Source organism: Bos mutus, chromosome 22 (assembly GCF_027580195.1).
Source record: "Bos mutus isolate GX-2022 chromosome 22, NWIPB_WYAK_1.1, whole genome shotgun sequence".
Taxonomy (NCBI): Eukaryota; Metazoa; Chordata; class Mammalia; order Artiodactyla; family Bovidae; genus Bos; species Bos mutus.
Genome location: NC_091638.1, coordinates 60557961 through 60575913, shown reverse-complemented (window position 1 = coordinate 60575913; position 17953 = coordinate 60557961). Strand labels below are relative to the sequence as shown.

The 17953-nt window shown below is 53.4% G+C and overlaps 1 protein-coding gene across 1 annotated transcript in view; it reads right to left on the bottom strand.

Annotated features, from left to right (window-relative positions):
- Positions 1 to 17953, bottom strand: part of TXNRD3 (thioredoxin reductase 3) — a 34130-nt gene that overhangs the window by 2223 nt on the left and 13954 nt on the right. The window contains exons 7-15 of the mRNA XM_070358971.1: positions 17267 to 17386; positions 14976 to 15118; positions 14699 to 14814; positions 13876 to 14101; positions 13103 to 13195; positions 7602 to 7678; positions 6703 to 6859; positions 5993 to 6100; positions 2192 to 2287 (exon numbers count right to left, since the gene is read on the bottom strand). Coding sequence (XP_070215072.1) covers positions 2192 to 2287; positions 5993 to 6100; positions 6703 to 6859; positions 7602 to 7678; positions 13103 to 13195; positions 13876 to 14101; positions 14699 to 14814; positions 14976 to 15118; positions 17267 to 17386 — 1136 coding nt within the window. The remainder of the gene's footprint in view (positions 1 to 2191; positions 2288 to 5992; positions 6101 to 6702; positions 6860 to 7601; positions 7679 to 13102; positions 13196 to 13875; positions 14102 to 14698; positions 14815 to 14975; positions 15119 to 17266; positions 17387 to 17953) is intronic.

The following is a 17953-nucleotide window of genomic DNA, read 5'->3' as shown; positions in this document are numbered from 1 at the left end:
CAGGGGGAGAGCAGCAGCCTGCCTGCTGGCGTGGGTGGAGGCAGCTCTGGTGTCCAGGTAGAAGACCACACCAGCCGCCGTGCCCTCCAATCAAAGCCTCCAGAGCAGGGCTGTGATCCCCTCCGGTTCCATGAAGGAGCAGAGAGGGGAGGCTGCAGGGTGGTGGGAACTGGCGGAGCGGGCTCGCAGAGACTCAGGAAGGAACCGTTTCACAGAGACGGCAGCACGGGGCCGGGGCGGCAGCAAGCGCCGCCGCAGAGGCTGCAGCCCTTCACCCAGAAGACCTGACCTCCCCAGAAGCTCCGACACCGAGTGGTTTTCAATGTGGATGGAAAGACGCATCTGGGGCGTTCGTGGGCTTCCCAGGCGGCGCTACTGGTAAAGAACCTGCCTGCCAATGCTGGAGACGTGAGAGACCTGGGTTCCGTTCCTGGGTGGGGAAGAGGCCCTGGAGGCGGGCATGGAACCCCCTCCAGTAGTCTGGCCTGGAGAGTCCCATGGACAGAGGAGCCTGGCGGGCTGCAGTCTATGGGGTCACAAAGACTCGGACATGACTGAAGCGGCCGAGGGTGCACGCAGTCCTTTCACAGTGAGAGAGGAGAAGTCAGAGTCTGGCTTCACAGCCTCAGAGGACAGGCTGCTCTCGTGCTGGGCGCTGACACATTGGAACCCGGCGCTGACCTACCGTTCCCCGAACCCCAGGGCCTGTAACAATTACGCTGAATTGACTCTGGTTTACGCTCAACAAAGCCTGGACGGCATCTGCTTATAACATGGTTTACGGAATATTTTAAGCCTACTTAAAATAAGCCTACTTTTGAAAGCGACTGCTCAGAAGAAAAGACTCCTTTCCAAGTATGAGTGCCCTTTCCCAATGGCATGCCCCTGACCACCCCAGGGCTCTGATGGGATGTACGACGTGATGGGTGTCGCTTTCACATCTGCTAACACAACCGCCCTCTGTTGTCCAGCAGTTAAGAAGCAATCTGGACTTCCAAGTCTTATTATTGGACAAATCCACTCTGCTAGGCTGCAGCTGCCACAGTGAGTCCTCTGGCGGATCCGGACAGAGTGGACTGAAGGCCTCTGGAGAGGAGTCCCATCCCAGATGCCGTAAGAGCATCACAGCTCATGGGACGAACTCAGAACAGAAACCCGAGAGGTGTTTGGAAGAACCTGACTCTAGTCCCTGAGGATGACAGCGAGGGGCCCAGGACTTCCTGGAGGAAGGAAGGGAGACGCGGCGGCAACAGCAGGAGAGCGGGGGTCAAAAGTGGGTCCTGAAGACGGGGCTGCGCTGCCGCCACCTGAGAATGAACCGAATGCAGGAGGAGCTGCTCCCGACAGACGAGCACAGACAGCAGTTCCTGAGGTGGAGCCACTCCTGCAAGAGGGCGTGACCACAGCCGTGATGACAACCAGGACTCGGGACACGACTCACACTTGGCAGATAAAGGACGGCAGGTCGGCAGTGCCACTGTGGGGGAGACTCTGTCAAACACCACTGCCTGCTCCAGAGAAACCACTCATGAAACACGGGTCCTTCCGAGCGGCCAAGCGTCCCGGTCATCTTGTTTTCAGAAACAGCTGCGGCCACCCCAGCCTTCAGCCACCTCCACCCTGATCAGTCGGCAGCCCCAGCACTGAGGCCAGAGCCTCCACCAGCAAGAGGGTTACAATCTGCTGAGGGCGCAGCTGATGGTTAGAACGTTTAAGCATAAAGTATTTTTAAATTAAGGTTGTACGTTGAATTTTTTAGACAGAATGTGACTGATAAAGACTGTAGTCTGGTGTAAATGTGACCTCACACGCACAGGGAAACCAAACAACACCGGGCTCGCACGACCGTGACATTCGACTTATTGCCAGGCCTGGAACCAAACCCGCAACGTCTTCAAGGCTGCCTGTGTCTCCAGATGCAGACGGACGCGCCTACGCTGTGTCGTTGACGGCCCAGATCACGGCAGAGCCTGAGGCTCCACACCGCCAGTCAGAGCGCCCGAGAGACACGATCCCAGGGAGAAAGGGAGACACATGTCCAGCCCCCGCAAGCCCAGCACCTGGGCGGCAGTCTGAAGGATTTCTGCCTAGCCCCGAGAGCTATCTTTAAGGAGATTATGAAAACCCAGATACGAGACTAAAAGCGACATCTTAAAATCAAAGCATGCCCGCTTCCGACCGCATGACGTACGTTGTCCAGTTTATTGCAGATTATCTTCGCGTAACAAGTGTTGTTGTCTCTGCCGGCCACTGTCCACTCGAGAGGCCAGAACAGAGTGTGGTAGACCTGCAAGAGACAGGCAGAGGTCAGCGTCCGTGGAGGCGCCCCCGCAGGGCTCCATGATCACACAGAGATGGCAGTTTGTCCACCAGCGCTCAGACACTTAAACACACATGACCCCAGCTTCCGAGTCTGACGGAAATAAACTCTCCTGCACATTTTATTCAGAGAAGGCAATGGCACCCACTCCAGTACTTTTGCCTAGAAAATCCCATGGATGGAGGAGCCTGCTGGGCTACAGTCCATGGGGTCACTAGAGTCGGACATGACTGAGTGACTTCACTTTCACTTTCACTTTCATGCACTGGAGAAGGAAATGGCAACCCACTCCAGTGTTCTTGCCTGGAGAATCCCAGGGACGGGGAAGCCTGGTGGGCTGCCGTCTATGGGGTCGAACAGAGTTGGACACGACTGAAGCGACTTAGCAGTAGCAGCAGCAGCACATTTTATTACAAACTTTTCAATCTCTCTGGCTATAAGGAACATGAGATAAATGCTTCTTCACCCCAAGGTATTATTCCTAAAATATACCCCGAATGTTAAGAAAACAGATGGTGCCAACTCTTGAGATTATAAACAGGATTTCTGAAACAGAAAGCTCCTGGCTTCAATGCACCCCGAGTCCTGCACAGGACCCTCCCTCTCCAGCCCCTTCCTCACACGCATGGTTGTCACTCAGTTGCGTCTGACTCTCTGCGACCCCATGGACTGCAGCATGCCAGGCTCCCCTGTCTTTCACTATTTCCTGGAGCTTGCTCAAACTCATGTCCGTGGAGTCAGTGATGCCGTCCAACCGTCTCATCCTCTGTCGTCCCCTTCTCTTGCCCTCATCTTTCCCAGCATCAGGGTCTTTTCCGACGAGTCGGCTCTTCACACCCTCAATCTTTCCCAGCGTCAGGGTCTTTTCCGACGAGTCGGCTCTTCACATCAGCGTGTTAGCTCTGCTTTTCCTCCCAGTATTTGGGAGATTCTGTTTAGTATTGGATCCTCCTGGTTCAAAGTGGGCGTGAAGTGTGGACCCAACTTCACATTTTTCCTAAATGCCGTCCACTTACTCCAACACCCTTAATGAACGTCTTTTGCCATAAATTTAAAACACCGCCTTTATCGCATGTTAATTCTAAGCACCTGAATCAATCTGGGCTTCAGCTTCTGTTCTGCTGGTCTTTGTCGCCCGTGTGCCGCTCAGCACAGTTTTAGTGCCCGTGCCCTCAGGATAAACTACCATCCGACATGGCTGGCACCCTCCTCCGCCCGGTGCCCTCCTTGTCCAGACCCTCCCTTCAGAGTTCCTGAGGGGTCCAGTCGTTAGGACCCCATGCTTTGTTTGCGTGGGGGCGCAAGTTCAATCCCTGGTTGGGGAACTAAGATCTAACAAGCTCAGTGGCACAGCCCGCCCCCCAAAATAATCTCCCTAATACTGCCTTTTTAAAGAGTTTTAATTGTTAAATCAACTTAGGCACAAGAAGTGCAAATTTAAAAGCTCTGGTCTGTGACTGGCCGCCTCTGCCTCCCGGTGCCCTTTTCAATCAGACACAAGTGCCTTTCCTCCGGCTTGTCATCAGCCTGCACGCTTCTAAACTGCACACTTTCGCTGTGGTCACCTGCTCCTGGGCGGGCTCTCCTTCCTGGCCTGCCCTCCTGTTCAGGAGGTTTCACTCTCTCTTCCCTGGCCTCTGCCCTCCCACCCGCCCTCCCAATTACACTGAAATCTGTAAGCTAGATCAGTGCCTGTGTTTCCTCACTAGGAGGAAGCTCTTCAAGGAGAAATGGGCTCCCATGTGCGGCGGGATGAGGCTGGACCCCGACCTCACACATGTACAGAAAGTTCTCAGAATGCATCAGAGGCCCACAGGTCAGAGCTGAAAACCGCAACACTCTAGGAGGAAAACACAGGCATCAATCTTCACGACTGTGGGTCAGACAATGATTTGTCAGAAGTGACATCAAAAGTACATGTGACAACAGAAAAAAAAAAAGACACACCAGACTGCACCAAAAGGAAAGGTCTTTGTGCTTCAAAGGGCACCATCAGAAAAGTGAAGACAGAACCCACAGACACGGTGAGAACTTTCATAAATCAGCCCACGGCCTCTCGCTAAGCTTGTGCTGTGTTTCCCTGATGACACTGACGCCGAGATTCCTTCCACGTGTCTGCTGGCCACCCGTGCACGTTCTTTGGGGAAATATCCTTTGCTCTTTTAAAAGCCGGGTTGTTTGGTTTTTATTGTTGTAAGAGTTCTTTGATATTCTACATACAAGTTCTTATCAGAGATCAAAGTCTGGAGGACTTTATGGTGTGAGTTTTGTGAATGAATTCCATTTTCTTATCCTGTCTTATTGTGCCTACCCTCACCTTTTCCCCTTAATTTCCTCACTTGAAAAGATATAATACATGGATTTATGCGAGGTTTCCTCAAGTCTCTTTATAATAAGAATATCAAAAATACTAATAGATCAAATTTTCAGTCCTGCAAAATGCAAAAGTGAAAGTCTAGACGGGGTGTGCTGATGTGCAGGGGCCTTGGGAGAGACCCGAGGGTGACCCAGGACGGGGGCTCTGCCTACAGACACACCCTTCATCTGGCCGTAGCCTCCTTCCTCTCACGTGCCTTTGGAACTAAGTGTCAAGTCCACGATGGCTACCGTCACTTGTCAAGACCCGAGTAAAAGTTCCCACTCACACAGCTGGTTCACTATTCCCAGGAGTTAATTATAAACACTGATCAAATTGCGTCCTCTGAAATGGAAACTTCTCACTGAAAGCACCACCTAAACAACAGCCCCTGAAAACATGGTGGTCCTAACCCTCTGACCCCCTTCATCCCCCACCCCTCCCACGTGGGGAGAAGGGCAGGAGAAAGCCACTCGGACCACCCACCACATCACAGCAAGAGCACACCGTGAGGCGGTGTGACCGGACGGGCAAGGGTGGAGGGGAGCAGAGAGCAGCTCTGGGGGCGTCCGAATGGCCCGCAACCCCGCAGCGCCGCAGCCCTGAAACCGCCCTCCTGAGCCTGCGGGTGGGGCGGGGGGCTCCCAGAGCCACTTCCTGAGCCTGGCCCCGCCGCGCCACGTGGGGAAGGTGGACAGAGCCAGCTTGGGCCAGCAAACGTCCCCATGACATGCGACTGAGACAAACACTGGGTCAGTCAGTTCCTCCAAAGACCAGAAGTGGCACTGAGCTTGCAGTGGGGAGAGGCCACGTGCATGTGGCTGCCACGCATGCCTGTTTCTGCAGGAAGAGAAGCGTGACCTGCGAGTGTGTGCGTGCACACACATGTACACACGTATGTGCACACGTGCATGCATACATATGCACACACATGTACACACGTGCACATGCACACACACGCACACGGGAACCCCAGCAGGAGAGGAGGAGCTGCCGTGGCCCCCAGCCCCTGGCCGGCCCCCCTCCCCACAGCTCCCAGGATACTGCGTGCCCCCCAGGGGCCTCCCCCTCAGATGCTGCCCACGCACTTAAAGCCCTGTACGCACAGTCTGCATCCGTCTTCCCAGCTGTGTGACAATCACTCCACTAGAGACAGGGCTTACATTGTTTACTTTCCAACTTCCCCAAAGCAGGAATGTAATTTCCAACAATGCAGCCATCACAGGAACTTGCAAAACTACAGAATGCAAAGTGGCCAACAGGAGAAACCGTGGATTAGAGGCGAGGTCTGAGAATGCACCAACCGCACATCTTACATTCAGATTCTCTGCCTGGTACACCTCGCCAGCCTTCTCCTCTGAGTACCCACAGCAGCCGTACTCCAAGGGCGTGAACACCACGGTGGGGACGTTGACGTAGTCACACTGCAAGACAGACAGCTCGTGTCTCGTTTTGTCCTGTTTTTCACAGTGAAAATCCGCACAATGTACATTCATAAACAGAAGACAGACAAGCGCAGCCCAGCGCAGGTGGCCACCGCCCACCACAGTTCGGGGAACTGAGTCACTGAGCAGACAGGGGAGCCCGACTCCGGCTGCTTCAGTGAGACCGGGACCCCCAGCCACGCACAGGACCGCCCCTGCGAGGGTGAGCAGGAAGCCCTTCCGCCACACCGGGCAGGGCGACAGGCCGGCCTGCCAAGCGGAGACGGCCACACGCTGAGCCCATCAGACCCCGAGCCGCGTGGCCCTGCCCCTGGTGCCAGAGCAGCAGCCCACCCAGGACGCGTTCCCCGACCCCTCCGGCAAGAAAAGACGGCCCCACCTGGGTGCCCCCGTGTCGCCCAGGACAACACCCTCAACGTAAGATGCTCACAGCATTTACTCAGAACCATCAGACGGTAGGGGACCGCACACAACACGGGACGCCTCCCCAGCGCGACGTGCACACGGTGCACGCGCACTGCCTCTCCTCTCATCGTGACTGTGACTCAGACGTTGTCCAGAGACAGCGGCGAGGAACGCACCTTCTCTGATCGGCCCCCGAACAGCCTTCGTGCCAGCAGCTTGCCCGCCTGCACGGCGACCGGGGTGAGCTGCGGCTTGCCCTCCAGGACGTCCCCGACAGCATAGACGTAGGGCACACTGGTCTGCTCCTCATCATTTACGGGGATCTTGCCCGTCCTATTGTGTTTGGGGAAGAAAAAATATTACAACTGACTCTGCACTGCTGGAAGCAGACTCTCTTCCGCCAAGCGTCCCTGGACCCGTGGCTCAGACAAACCACTGCCTGCTTTCTGAGCGCTGAGGACAGCGCCAGGCCTCCCCCAGAGTTGAACATGCTGCTGCTGCTAAGTCGCTTCAGTCGTGTCCGACTCTGTGTGACCCCATAGACGGCAGCCCACCAGGCTCCCCGTCCCTGGGATTCTCCAGGCAAGAACACTGGAGTGGGTTTCCATTTCCTTCTCCAATGCATGGAAGTGAAAAGTGAAAGTGAAGTCGCTCAGTCATGTCCGACTCTTAGCGACACCATGGACTGCAGCCTACCAGGCTCCTCCATCCATGGGATTTTCCAGGCAAGAGTACTGGAGTGGGGTGCCATTGCCTTCTCCAAGAGTTGAACATACTGCTTTGGAATTTTCCTCCTTGCCTGATCAAGGACAGACAAATTCATTCTAAACAGAAAGTGGATGCATACATTTCCACAATTATTTTTTACAAGTAACTGCTTAATGCATGAAATGTTTAAGGAAAACATTAAGAGTTATCAACTGATTAATGAAATAACTGATAATACAGAGCTGACAGATTACTTACTACAAAATAAATTCAGAGCACCTCAGTAATGAAGTCAGAATTTCCCAGGGACGATCTGTGGAAACACTGAGCTTTGAGCAGGGCTGGGCGCTAACACCAGGGTACTTACTTCTCACTGACGTTCACACCAATCTTCTCCAGCCCTAACTTCTTCGTACAGGAGTCACGACCAATTGCTAACAAAACCTGCGTTTAGAGAGACGACAGAAACACAGATCATCAACGCCAGGAACGAAAACCAGAACATCACGATGAATCCTTCAGAAGCTGATAGGAGAGTAACAGAATGTCATCAACAGCCTGTGCCAATCGATTTACAGTTTAGATGAAACAGATGCCTGCAGAGACAGACTTTACCAAACTCACACCACAGGACTCAGTGACCCTACGGCCAGGCTGCACCACGCCCCCTCCCCTAACTCGTGCCGAGGCACTGACCCCCAGGGCCTCGGAATGCGACTGGATTTGGGGACAGGCCTTTACAGAGTCGATTAACGTACAACAAGGCCATTGTTCAGTCGAGAAGTCTTGTCTGACTCTTTGTGACCCCATGACCTTGTAGCCCGCCAGACCCCTCTGTCTATGGAATTCTCCAGGCAAGAATACTGGAATTAATGGGTAGCCATGCCCTTCTCCAGGGGACTGAACCCCTGTCTCCTGCGTTGGCAGGCGGACTTTTCTACCAGGGCAGTGTCCTAGTTCAGAACACAACAAAGTACCTGGATGAGGTTCCTCTCAGTCCTGGAGGTCAGACTCCTGAGACCCAGAGTCCGCAGGGCAGCCTCCTCTGAGGCCTCCTCTTGGTGCGCAGATGGTCACTCTCCTGAGACCCAGCGTCCGCAGGGCAGTCTCCTCTGAGGCCTCCCTCCTTGGCGCGCAGATGGTCACTTTTTCCTTGTGACCCTGTGTGATCAACCCCTAGATGCTACGGCAGCTCAAGCAGATTAAGGGCTTCATACTCACAGAGACCAAGTCCACGGTGTATAAATGTCTCCGAGAGTTAACTCTGGGGCCAGGTGACCTTGTTAGTAAAGTGCACGCGACACGAGAAAAACACCGATGACACACGAAGCCTCCAGGACAAGAAAGAGGTGCGACATCCCAAGGCCTGTTTGTGAGGCGTGAACATCTGACACAAGGTCAGACAAGGGCAGTAAAAAGAAAAGAAAACTTGAGAGGACCCCCCTGGTGGCTCAGTGGTTAAGGATCCACCTGCCATTGTGGGGGGCACAGGTTCGATTCCTGGTCTGGGAAAAGCCCGTGTGCCGAGGGACAACTAAACCCCTGGGCCACAGCTACTGAGTCTGGACGCTGCAGAGCCCACGTGCAGCAGCAAGAAAGGCCGCTGCAGTGAGAAGCTCACACAAGGCGAGGAAGAGCAGCCCCCAGTTGCTGCCACTGGAGAAAGCCTGCATGCTGCAACGGAGACCCAGCGCAGCAAAACACTAATAATTCAAAACAAAGAAAATCAGAAGCCAACACTCCCCATGAACGCAGACGCCAGCTATTTAACGGACGCCAGCAAATAAAATAGAGCAACATAAATACAGGACAACTGATCGTGACCAAGTGTTTTGGGCTTTGTCCCAAAATACGAATCTAGTTTAACATACAGACCAATCAATGGAATTTATCATTTGAACAGAATAAAAAAGAAAAAAACTTCCTCATCCCAATAGAAGCTGGGACAGCATCTGACAAAACTAAGCGCCCTTGCGGATTTCAGAAAATGCCTTGGAGCTCTAGGCCTAGAAGCACGCGTCCCCAGCCTCACAGAAGGTCTGCAGACGCCTGAAGACGTACACGCTCGCAGCGGAGACAGGCCTCACCCACCCGAGACGGGAGACCCTCACAGTCTCTGTTCGGTACCCGTGGATTCTCAGCCAGGGTAACGAGGCAAGAAAAGGAAACGAAATGCACAAACTGGAAAGAAGAAACCAAACTACTGTTTTATGCAGAACAAATCCTAAGAAGGGCAATACAGAAAAATCATGTGTATTTCTACGTACTACCAATTAACCGCTGAATATTTAAAAACTTAAAATGTCATTTGCAGAGATTAAAAATATGAAGTACTCAGAGATACATTTAACAGAAACATGAAAGACCTCCAGAGAAAAATGATAAAATGTTGCTGAGAGAAACTAAAGAGCCTGCAAACATAATAAATGGGAAAAACACAGAGGTTCGTGTATAGGAAAAATCAGCGCTGCTGATTTAAGATGCCAGTTTTACCAAACTCATCTACATAAGCAATACAATCTCAGTCAAAATCCCAGCAGGCTTCTTCTTCAAAATTGGAAAGCTGGTTTTAAATTTATGTGGAGGAAGCCACCTAAGTGTCCATGGGATAAAGAAGATGTGGTGAACATATGCCATGGAATACTGCTCAGCCACAAAAAGACAGTGTGCCACTGTAGCAATGTGGACAGACACAGAGATGATCGCACTAAGGAAGGAGACCAGACGGACAAGCATCTCCTGGTCTCACCTACATGCAGAATCCTAAAGAAATGGCACAGATGACCTTACTCAAAACCAAAGCAGACTGCCAGGCGCAGAACACAGACTTCAGGCTCCCAAAGAGGAGAGAGGAGGAAGGGGTAAATTAGAAGTTTGGGATTAACAGATACACAGGACTATATATAAAGTAGATAATTAGCAAGGATCTACTGTAGATCACAGGAAACTATTCAGAATCTTGTAATAACCTATAATCCAAAGAGAATCTGGAGAAGAGCAGGTGTATAAGAACCAGCCACCAACACACACCACACAGACGGACCCCGAGGGGTGCGGACGGCACGGCTGCAGATCAGCCATGACTCAACAGGAAAAGCTGGCAGAAAAAGAGCAGCCTTAAACAGTCCTTTGACTGTTACAGAAAAAAACATGTCTTCACGGAACACTCTAGGCCCACTCTGTCAAACACGCAAGGCTGTATACTGTCACCCTGCTATGCAACCTCTATGCAGAGGACATCATGAGAAACGCTGGGCTGGATGAAGCACAAGCTGGAATCAAGACTGCCAGGAGAAATGTCAACAACCTCAGGTATGCAGATAACACCATATGGCACAAAGTGAAGAGGAACTAAAGAGCCTCTTGATGAAAGTGAAAGAGGAGAGTGAAAAAGTTGGCTTAAAACTCAACATTCAGAAAACTAAGACCATGGCATCGGTTTCCTCACTTCATGGCAAACGGACGGGGAGAAAGGTGGCAACAGTGACAGGCTTTACTTCCTGGGCCCAAATCACTGCAGACGGTGACCGCAGCCATGAAGTCAAAAGACGCCTGCTCCGTGGAAGGAAAGCTAGACAGCACAAACGACGAATCTAGACAGCACATTGAGAAGCAGAGGCATCACACTGCCAACAAAGGTCTGTAGAGTCAAAGCTATGGTCGTCACGTACAGACGGCGACAGCTGGTCACGTCAGGCCATCAGGAAGGCTGAGCACCGGAGAACTGATGCTTTTGAAGTGTGGTGTTGGAGAAGACTCTTGAGAGTCCCTTGGACTGCAAGGAGATCCAACCAGTCCATCCTAAAGGAGATCAGTCCTGGGTGTTCATTGGAAGGACTGATGCTGAAGCTGAAACTCCAATACTTTGGCCACCAATGCAAAGAACTGACTCATTAGGAAAGACCCTGATGCTTGGAAAGACTGAAGGCAGGAGGAAAAGGGGACGACAGAGGGTGAGATGGTTGGATGTCATCACTGACGCAATGGACATGAGTTTGAGCGAGCTCCAGGAGCTGGTGATGGACAGGGAAGCCTGGTGTGCTGCAGTCCCTGGGGTCCCAAAAAGTCAGACACAATTTAGAGACTGAACAAAAACAACAATTCCAGTAGCACATAAATGCTTCTAGAGAACTGAAAAAGAAGGGGCATATTCCGGACTTCTTTCATGAGCTAGAGAACTTTGATATCAAAATCTGGGAAGTTCAATATGTGAAAGGAAAATTATAAGCCGATATAATTCATGAATATAGATACAAAAATTTTAAATAGCCAAATCTAAAAATATATAAAAAGAACCATTCATCATCCAGTTGGATTTACACCAGTAATACACAGTTGACTGTAGATCAATACAATGCAACACACTGATTGATTAAAGAAAAGATAATCAACAGCCACAAAAGGAACATTCTTACAGCTGAACACCTACTGCTGACTTTTAACAAACAAAAAACCAAAATAACAACAACAACAACTTAGCAAACAAAAATAGAAAATGATTTCTCTACCATGATTAGCTACCAAAACCCTATGGGAAAACCTTGCTCTTTAACCACGAAACAGTGAAAACCTCCCTCCCGACCCCGGAGCAAGGCTGGAGCGCCCAGGTCTGCATTTCCTGTCAGCGCTGCGTGGGGGCCGTGGCTGGTGCCCTCACGCGGAAAAGGAAGAAGAGGAAGAGTCAACAGAAGGAAGCAAGTCCTTGCTACGCATGTATAACAAAGACGCTGAACCGTTTAAGGACACGTGACCAAACGGGCTCAGCTGAATCGAATCACACAATCACACAAGTGAGCAGCCTTTCTATATATCAGCAACAGACTGGGAAAGATACTGACACGTTTTCAAAAACAGCATTTGTAACTATACAGAAATATGCAAGTGCCTAGGAATAAGTCTAACGGAAGACGTTCTTGATGTCCATGGAGAAATGTACTAAGTTTGCTGGGGGCTACGACAGACGGCCTAGGTCAAAGGGCAGACGCAGCGTGAGCTGGAACCTGGGCAGTGCAGCAGCGAGCACTTCCAGTGGCCACACACGCATCACAGCCCTGATCACGGTCCCGACAGGGGCTGGTTCTTATGCTTGTTTTCCTTACACCTACCTTTGGCTTTGGTCATCTTCACAATATCATTCACTTTTAGTTGAAAAAAAAACATACTGTTAGAGTATATGAACCATACATGAATAGTTTGACCCAGGTTAGCGATAAACTACAGTTTACACGAGAAATGTCTGACTTGCATGAGTTTCAGTTATAACGACTGCCACCCAAGGGTCTGCGGACTACTCACACTGTTTGCAGATTTGACGTAGCTTGTTTTTGTTGCTTTTGATTATAAAATATAATCAATGCTTATTGCAAAAATGGTCAAATGCAGAAATGTATAAGACATCTAACTCCCCAGAAGTGAGCGCTGACAGCAGGCAGGCACACCTGCTTCCAGGTTCCCATGTAGCTCATCTGGTAAAGAATCTGCAACACAGGAGACCTGGGTTTGATCCCTGGGTTAGGAAGATCCCCTGGAGAAGGGAACGGCTACCCACTCCAGTATTCTGGCCTGGAGAATTCCATGGACAGTATAGTCCACAAGGTCACAAAGAGTTGGACGCGACTGAGCAACTTCCACTCACACCTGCTTCCAGATTTTGTTCCCTGCACTGTTACACACACCCGCATATTTCAGCATCGTATTCTTCGTGTGCCACCAAAAACCATCAAATATCAACAGCCCATCATGTTCCATATGTACTAGACTCTCACAGAGAGTCAAAAAAGTCAACCCTGGTATCATCTCCCCACGTGTTTCATCTGCGCCAATTCACAAGCGTGTCCATCCGCCCCTGCTCGCCTGGCAGACACTCACCGTGTTGTAAATGCCCTCGATTGTCTCTGTCCCTTCCGTGGATTTCGCCACTACCTTCAGCCTCCCAGGCAGGCCCCTCTCCAGCTGCTGGACCTGGTGAGGATGGACAGTGCGTGGATTCTCTCCGCAGGTGACACAGCATGGGGGGGGTCAGGGCGTGTGTGCAGGCGGGCGTGTTCCGTGGGCACGGAGCAGGGCTGGAGGACGGAGGACCGGCCCGAGGGTGGTTGAGGGAGAGACAAGCCCCTGGGTGAGCGGGAAGAGTGGACTGGACGTCGCGGGGGTCCGTGTGTACTGGGGGACGACCTCCCAAGGATGGAGACAGGCCAGGACGGCAGCGGGAGGACACCGGGCGGGAAATCGGGAGCTTTATTTTCTCTTGTTGCATTTAAAATGTTGAGAGGCATTCAAACGGAGACGCCCAGCAGGCAGCTGTATGAACGGTGTGGAGTTGAGGCGGATGCTAGTAGAGCCATCAGCACTGAGACGTGCTTGTGGGCAGAGGCGGGGCGGGCAGGGATTGGAAGGGGCACCCCGCCCTCAAGGTCCCTGGGGAGCAGCGTGAACAAGGGTAACACGAGCAGCCCCAGGAGGAGCCTCTCCCTCCTGGAAACAGTGGCCCAGAGGTGAGGACTCGACACTCCCACTGCAGGGGGCACAGGTTCGATCCCTGGTCGAGGAACTGACATCCCAAATGCCTCAGGATTTTTTAAAAAATCAAACAGAAGGGGAGCTTGTGGAGCTGGACCGGCAGGACGATGGCCGAGACTCACCTCCACGGGCACGAACTTGCGCAGGAAGTGCACGCCGAGCTGCTGCATGGAGGCGCCCACCTTCTCCGCCATCTCCTGGTCGAAGCCCCGCAGGAGCACCGAGCGCACCATGACCGTGACCTCCAGGCCCAGGCCGGCCAGGAAGCCCGCACACTCCAGCGCCACGTAGGACGCGCCCACCACCAGGGTCTCGCCCGGGCAGTAGGGCAGCGAGAACAGGTCGTCGCTGCAGAGAGAAGGGGCTCCATGTGGGACGGCGCAGGGACCAGAGCAAGTGGGCGCTGGGGGGAGCGGCTCTCGGGGCTGCAGGTGTGTCCACCTCGGAGGAGGACATCCAGCCAGGAGACTGGAAATCGAACAGTGGCCCACGTGCAAAGCCTGCGTTGGGTGTCCACCTGAGCAGCCACAGTGAAAAGCGTGTTTCTTAAAGTGCGTCTGGTCGAGAAAGTGTGCGAGTCGTCGTCCTGCTTCATACATCGAGGTCACAGGTCCTCCTGACAACTGTCCACTGGGAATTCCTGTTAAGTCCCAGCATCGGGACAGCGAGTCTCCTGGTCACCCGGTCCACCACCATCACAGACACGAAAGCCTGAAGCTAGCGGCAAATGCTGCTTCGCCCTGGGCTCCAGCGAGCGTGGACCAAAGCCCAGACTCGCTCTCCCGCCCGGAGGCCTGGAGACACTGCGTCTGTGCCCTCAGCTCCGCCTTGCGTGCCCTTCCGCTTGTCGTCAGTGCAAATCTCTCGTGAAATAAGCCAGGGAGTGAAGAGTCTGGAGACACAGACGTAACGCAACTTACGGGCAGACGGCCTAGTTAACCCCACCTGGTGACGCAGTACTCTCTGTCTCCCGGGATTCCCAAGTAGCGCGGCCTCTCTCCTGTCGCGATGACAAACTTCGCAGCAGTGTAAAGCGCCTCCTGTCCTTTTTCATTGGTTGCCTTGAAAAAAGCAAAGCAAACTTCACTTTTCCTTTAGTACCAGACTGATCGGACACCAGGATGCTCGCACGCTGGGTGCAGCCCTCAACATGGAGTCCCAGTTCACGCGGGCGCAGGCGCAAGTCAGGGGGGCAACCAACGGGGCCAAAGGCCCAACTGACCTTGACTTTGTGGTGCTCAACAAACTCCCCGTAGGAGTTGACGTAGGTCACTGCCTTCTCCCGCAGGGCCAGCCGGTGGCTCCAGCTCAGCGAGCCGATGTGGCTCTGGATGGCCTCTGTCATGGTGGCCCAGCTGTGCCTCACTGGAGAGAGACCAGGGGCAGGCGGGCGTGAGGGGCTGCACGGCCACCGTGAAGTCACACATGGCACACGCGCGTCCATCGCTTTAAGGATCCAGAAGTGAATAGAAGATAATTAGCAAGAAGTCTTCATATGCCAATTACAGCCACCATGGCTTCCCTGGTGGCTGAGGAGATAAGCATCCACCTGCAATGCAGGAGACCCGGGTTCGATCCCTGGGTCGGGAAGATCCCCTGGAGATGGAAATGGCAGCCCACTCTAGTACTCTTGCCTGGAGAATCCCATAGACAGAGGAGCCTGGCAGGCTACAGTCCATGGGGTTGCAAAGAGTCGGACACGACTGAGCGACTCACACACACAGCTTCTTTCACGTGACAAACACGAAGAAAGCAGAGTTCTGAACGTGATGAAAATGCACGGAGTGGGGCAGGAAACAGCCCTCCCACGGCCGGCCCCGGGATCCACAGGTGGGGCACGGGTGCCCGCAGGCAGGCCTGCGACAGTGAACACCGGCGCTGAGGTGAGAGCTCACCACTTCCTGCCGAAGCCAGGGTGAGGCCGGTGGATTCAAGGCTCCTGCTTACTCCTGGGCCTGCCAGGCGGGGCTCATTTCCTGGATTCACCCCATCTGCTGATGCTCCCCAGGGAAACACTGGTCCAGGGTCCTGTCAAGCTGGGTGAGACCCTCAACCACAAACCCAGCTGACCGGGGGTTCACCCTCGGTCCATTTGGACCCTGACCCTCCAGCACACTCAGGGACCCGCCCACCAGGCTGAGGGACCCCAGAGCACAGTGGAGGACAGAGTCACTGTGTGTGGGGACTTGGGCGACATCAGCGATTACGGCCCAGATGTCACGTCACCCTTCCTACAACCTCAGCAACAGGACAACAGGTCTAAGACCGTGTGGTCCAGATGGTCAGTCTGGTGACTGTGTTCCCCAACCCCACGCCCCTGATCCCGGGGTTACGACCACCACTGACTAGCTCTCTGCCAGGCTCACGTCCTCTGTCGGCCCCTCTCTCCAGACAGGCCAGGCTCCCAGGCCTCAGAGAACCGTGCGTCTCATGGCCCCGGGGACCTTTGCTTCTGGTTTGTGTAAAAGACATTTTCAGAAGTTTCACAACATGCCTGCATGTCAGCACCCCAAGAAGCAGGCTGAGATACGTGGCTCCTGGGGACCCCTCCCCAGACCTGCAGAGTCAGGAGCAGGACCCCTGGAAGGTCCCCAGGGCCCTGAGGTGGCAGGTCCGTGGAAGGCCTGCTCTGCTGCACCACCTGACCGCTCAGTCGTGTGACGAGCAACAGCATCTTAAGTTCAGGTGGAAATGTCGCTCCCCTGGTTCCTCAAAGGCGGCACAGCTACCCTCACACATTTACTTTTCAATACGAACTTGAGAATAATCTGTCCAGTTCCAAAAGGAAAAAAAAAATTCTGACATTTTCCTTGGACTTTAAATAAACTTTACGAAATAGCTCTGAGATAACGCCTTCACAGTATGTAAGCATTCCCTCCAGAATCAGAGCACGGTTTTGCTGTGCTTTCATACTCCCTTGAGTGTTCTGTACACCCCAGCGGAGTGCCTTCCAAGCCCTTGTATCACGATTGCTGTGATCCCCGTTATTCCACTTCTGTGAGTTACTGCTGCTGGTATGGAAGTTCCGCACACTCTTCTTCTCAACAGCTTTCTAGCCTCATCGGCTCTCACGCCCCCCTTCACTGTTCTGTGTGTTCCAGGTCTGCCGCACTCCTCCACCTTCTCACACGCGCTCAGAGGCCCCTGGACCACCTCCAGGCCAGCGTGAACATCACTCCACCCTGCTCCATCCAGCCTGCCCGTGGCGTTCCACCCAAGTCAGCGCTCTCCTTAGACTCGCATCCTAACTCCTGCCCTGAAAGCCCCCGCACACCCTGCTGTGCGTCTGGGATGGCCGGGGCTGCAACAACCCTTCCCCAGCCCTAAGGCCCCGACAGCAGGTCTGCACTGACCGTCTTGGAATCCTGGGTCCCACTGGCACATGTGAGCTCCTAACGAGTGTTTATTAAACTAGCGTAAAAGTCAACTACAGAAACAGAAAGAGCAAGCATTTCTAAGAAACCTATCCTTCCCTCTTTCCTCCCAGTCTGGACGGTTTCACGCATCACCCACCTTGCTGACTGTACTCCCAGCCGAACTTCCTGGAGTCGGTCAGCGCCTGCCCTAGCAGTGCGGCCTGGTGCATCAGCTTCTTCGGGATACAGCCAACATTCACACACGTGCCACCAAGACCTGAGCGAGAGCCACAGCTGTGATGCTGTGTGTGCATGTGTGTGTTCATGTGGCTTACACACGCAGAGCGGGTGCTATGAAAACGTGGGAACAACAGCCTTGACGACTGTGGGGTCAGCGTCACACACCAGTACACAGAACGATGTGCGTTACAGTGACCGAGGGTCCCTGCAGGAGGCCCAGGAATGAGCAAATTCCGACGTGCATTTGAACAGTTTCCTGGGTACAGAATCCAAGACTTCCACCTGAGTCCCAATCACAAGATAGTTAGGACCGAGTCAGGCTAACTGGGCACACGCTGCTCTGAGGCCAGGCAGGGCCAGCCTCCAGCCTTTCCCTGGGCAACCCTGACTCCTCTGGGCCGGTACCACCCGCCACCAGCTGCCTGGACTCTCACCAACACGGGGTGAGACAGACACTCACATCGGTGCCCTCCGAGAGCGCGTCCCCCTGGTACCAGGAGGCAGGGCTGTGCCCGGGACGGGGAAGCAGAAGGGAAGCGGACAAGTGTGCACCAAATGGACTTGGAGTGCACACACGGTACTCAGCTGACCTTCCTGCAGCCAG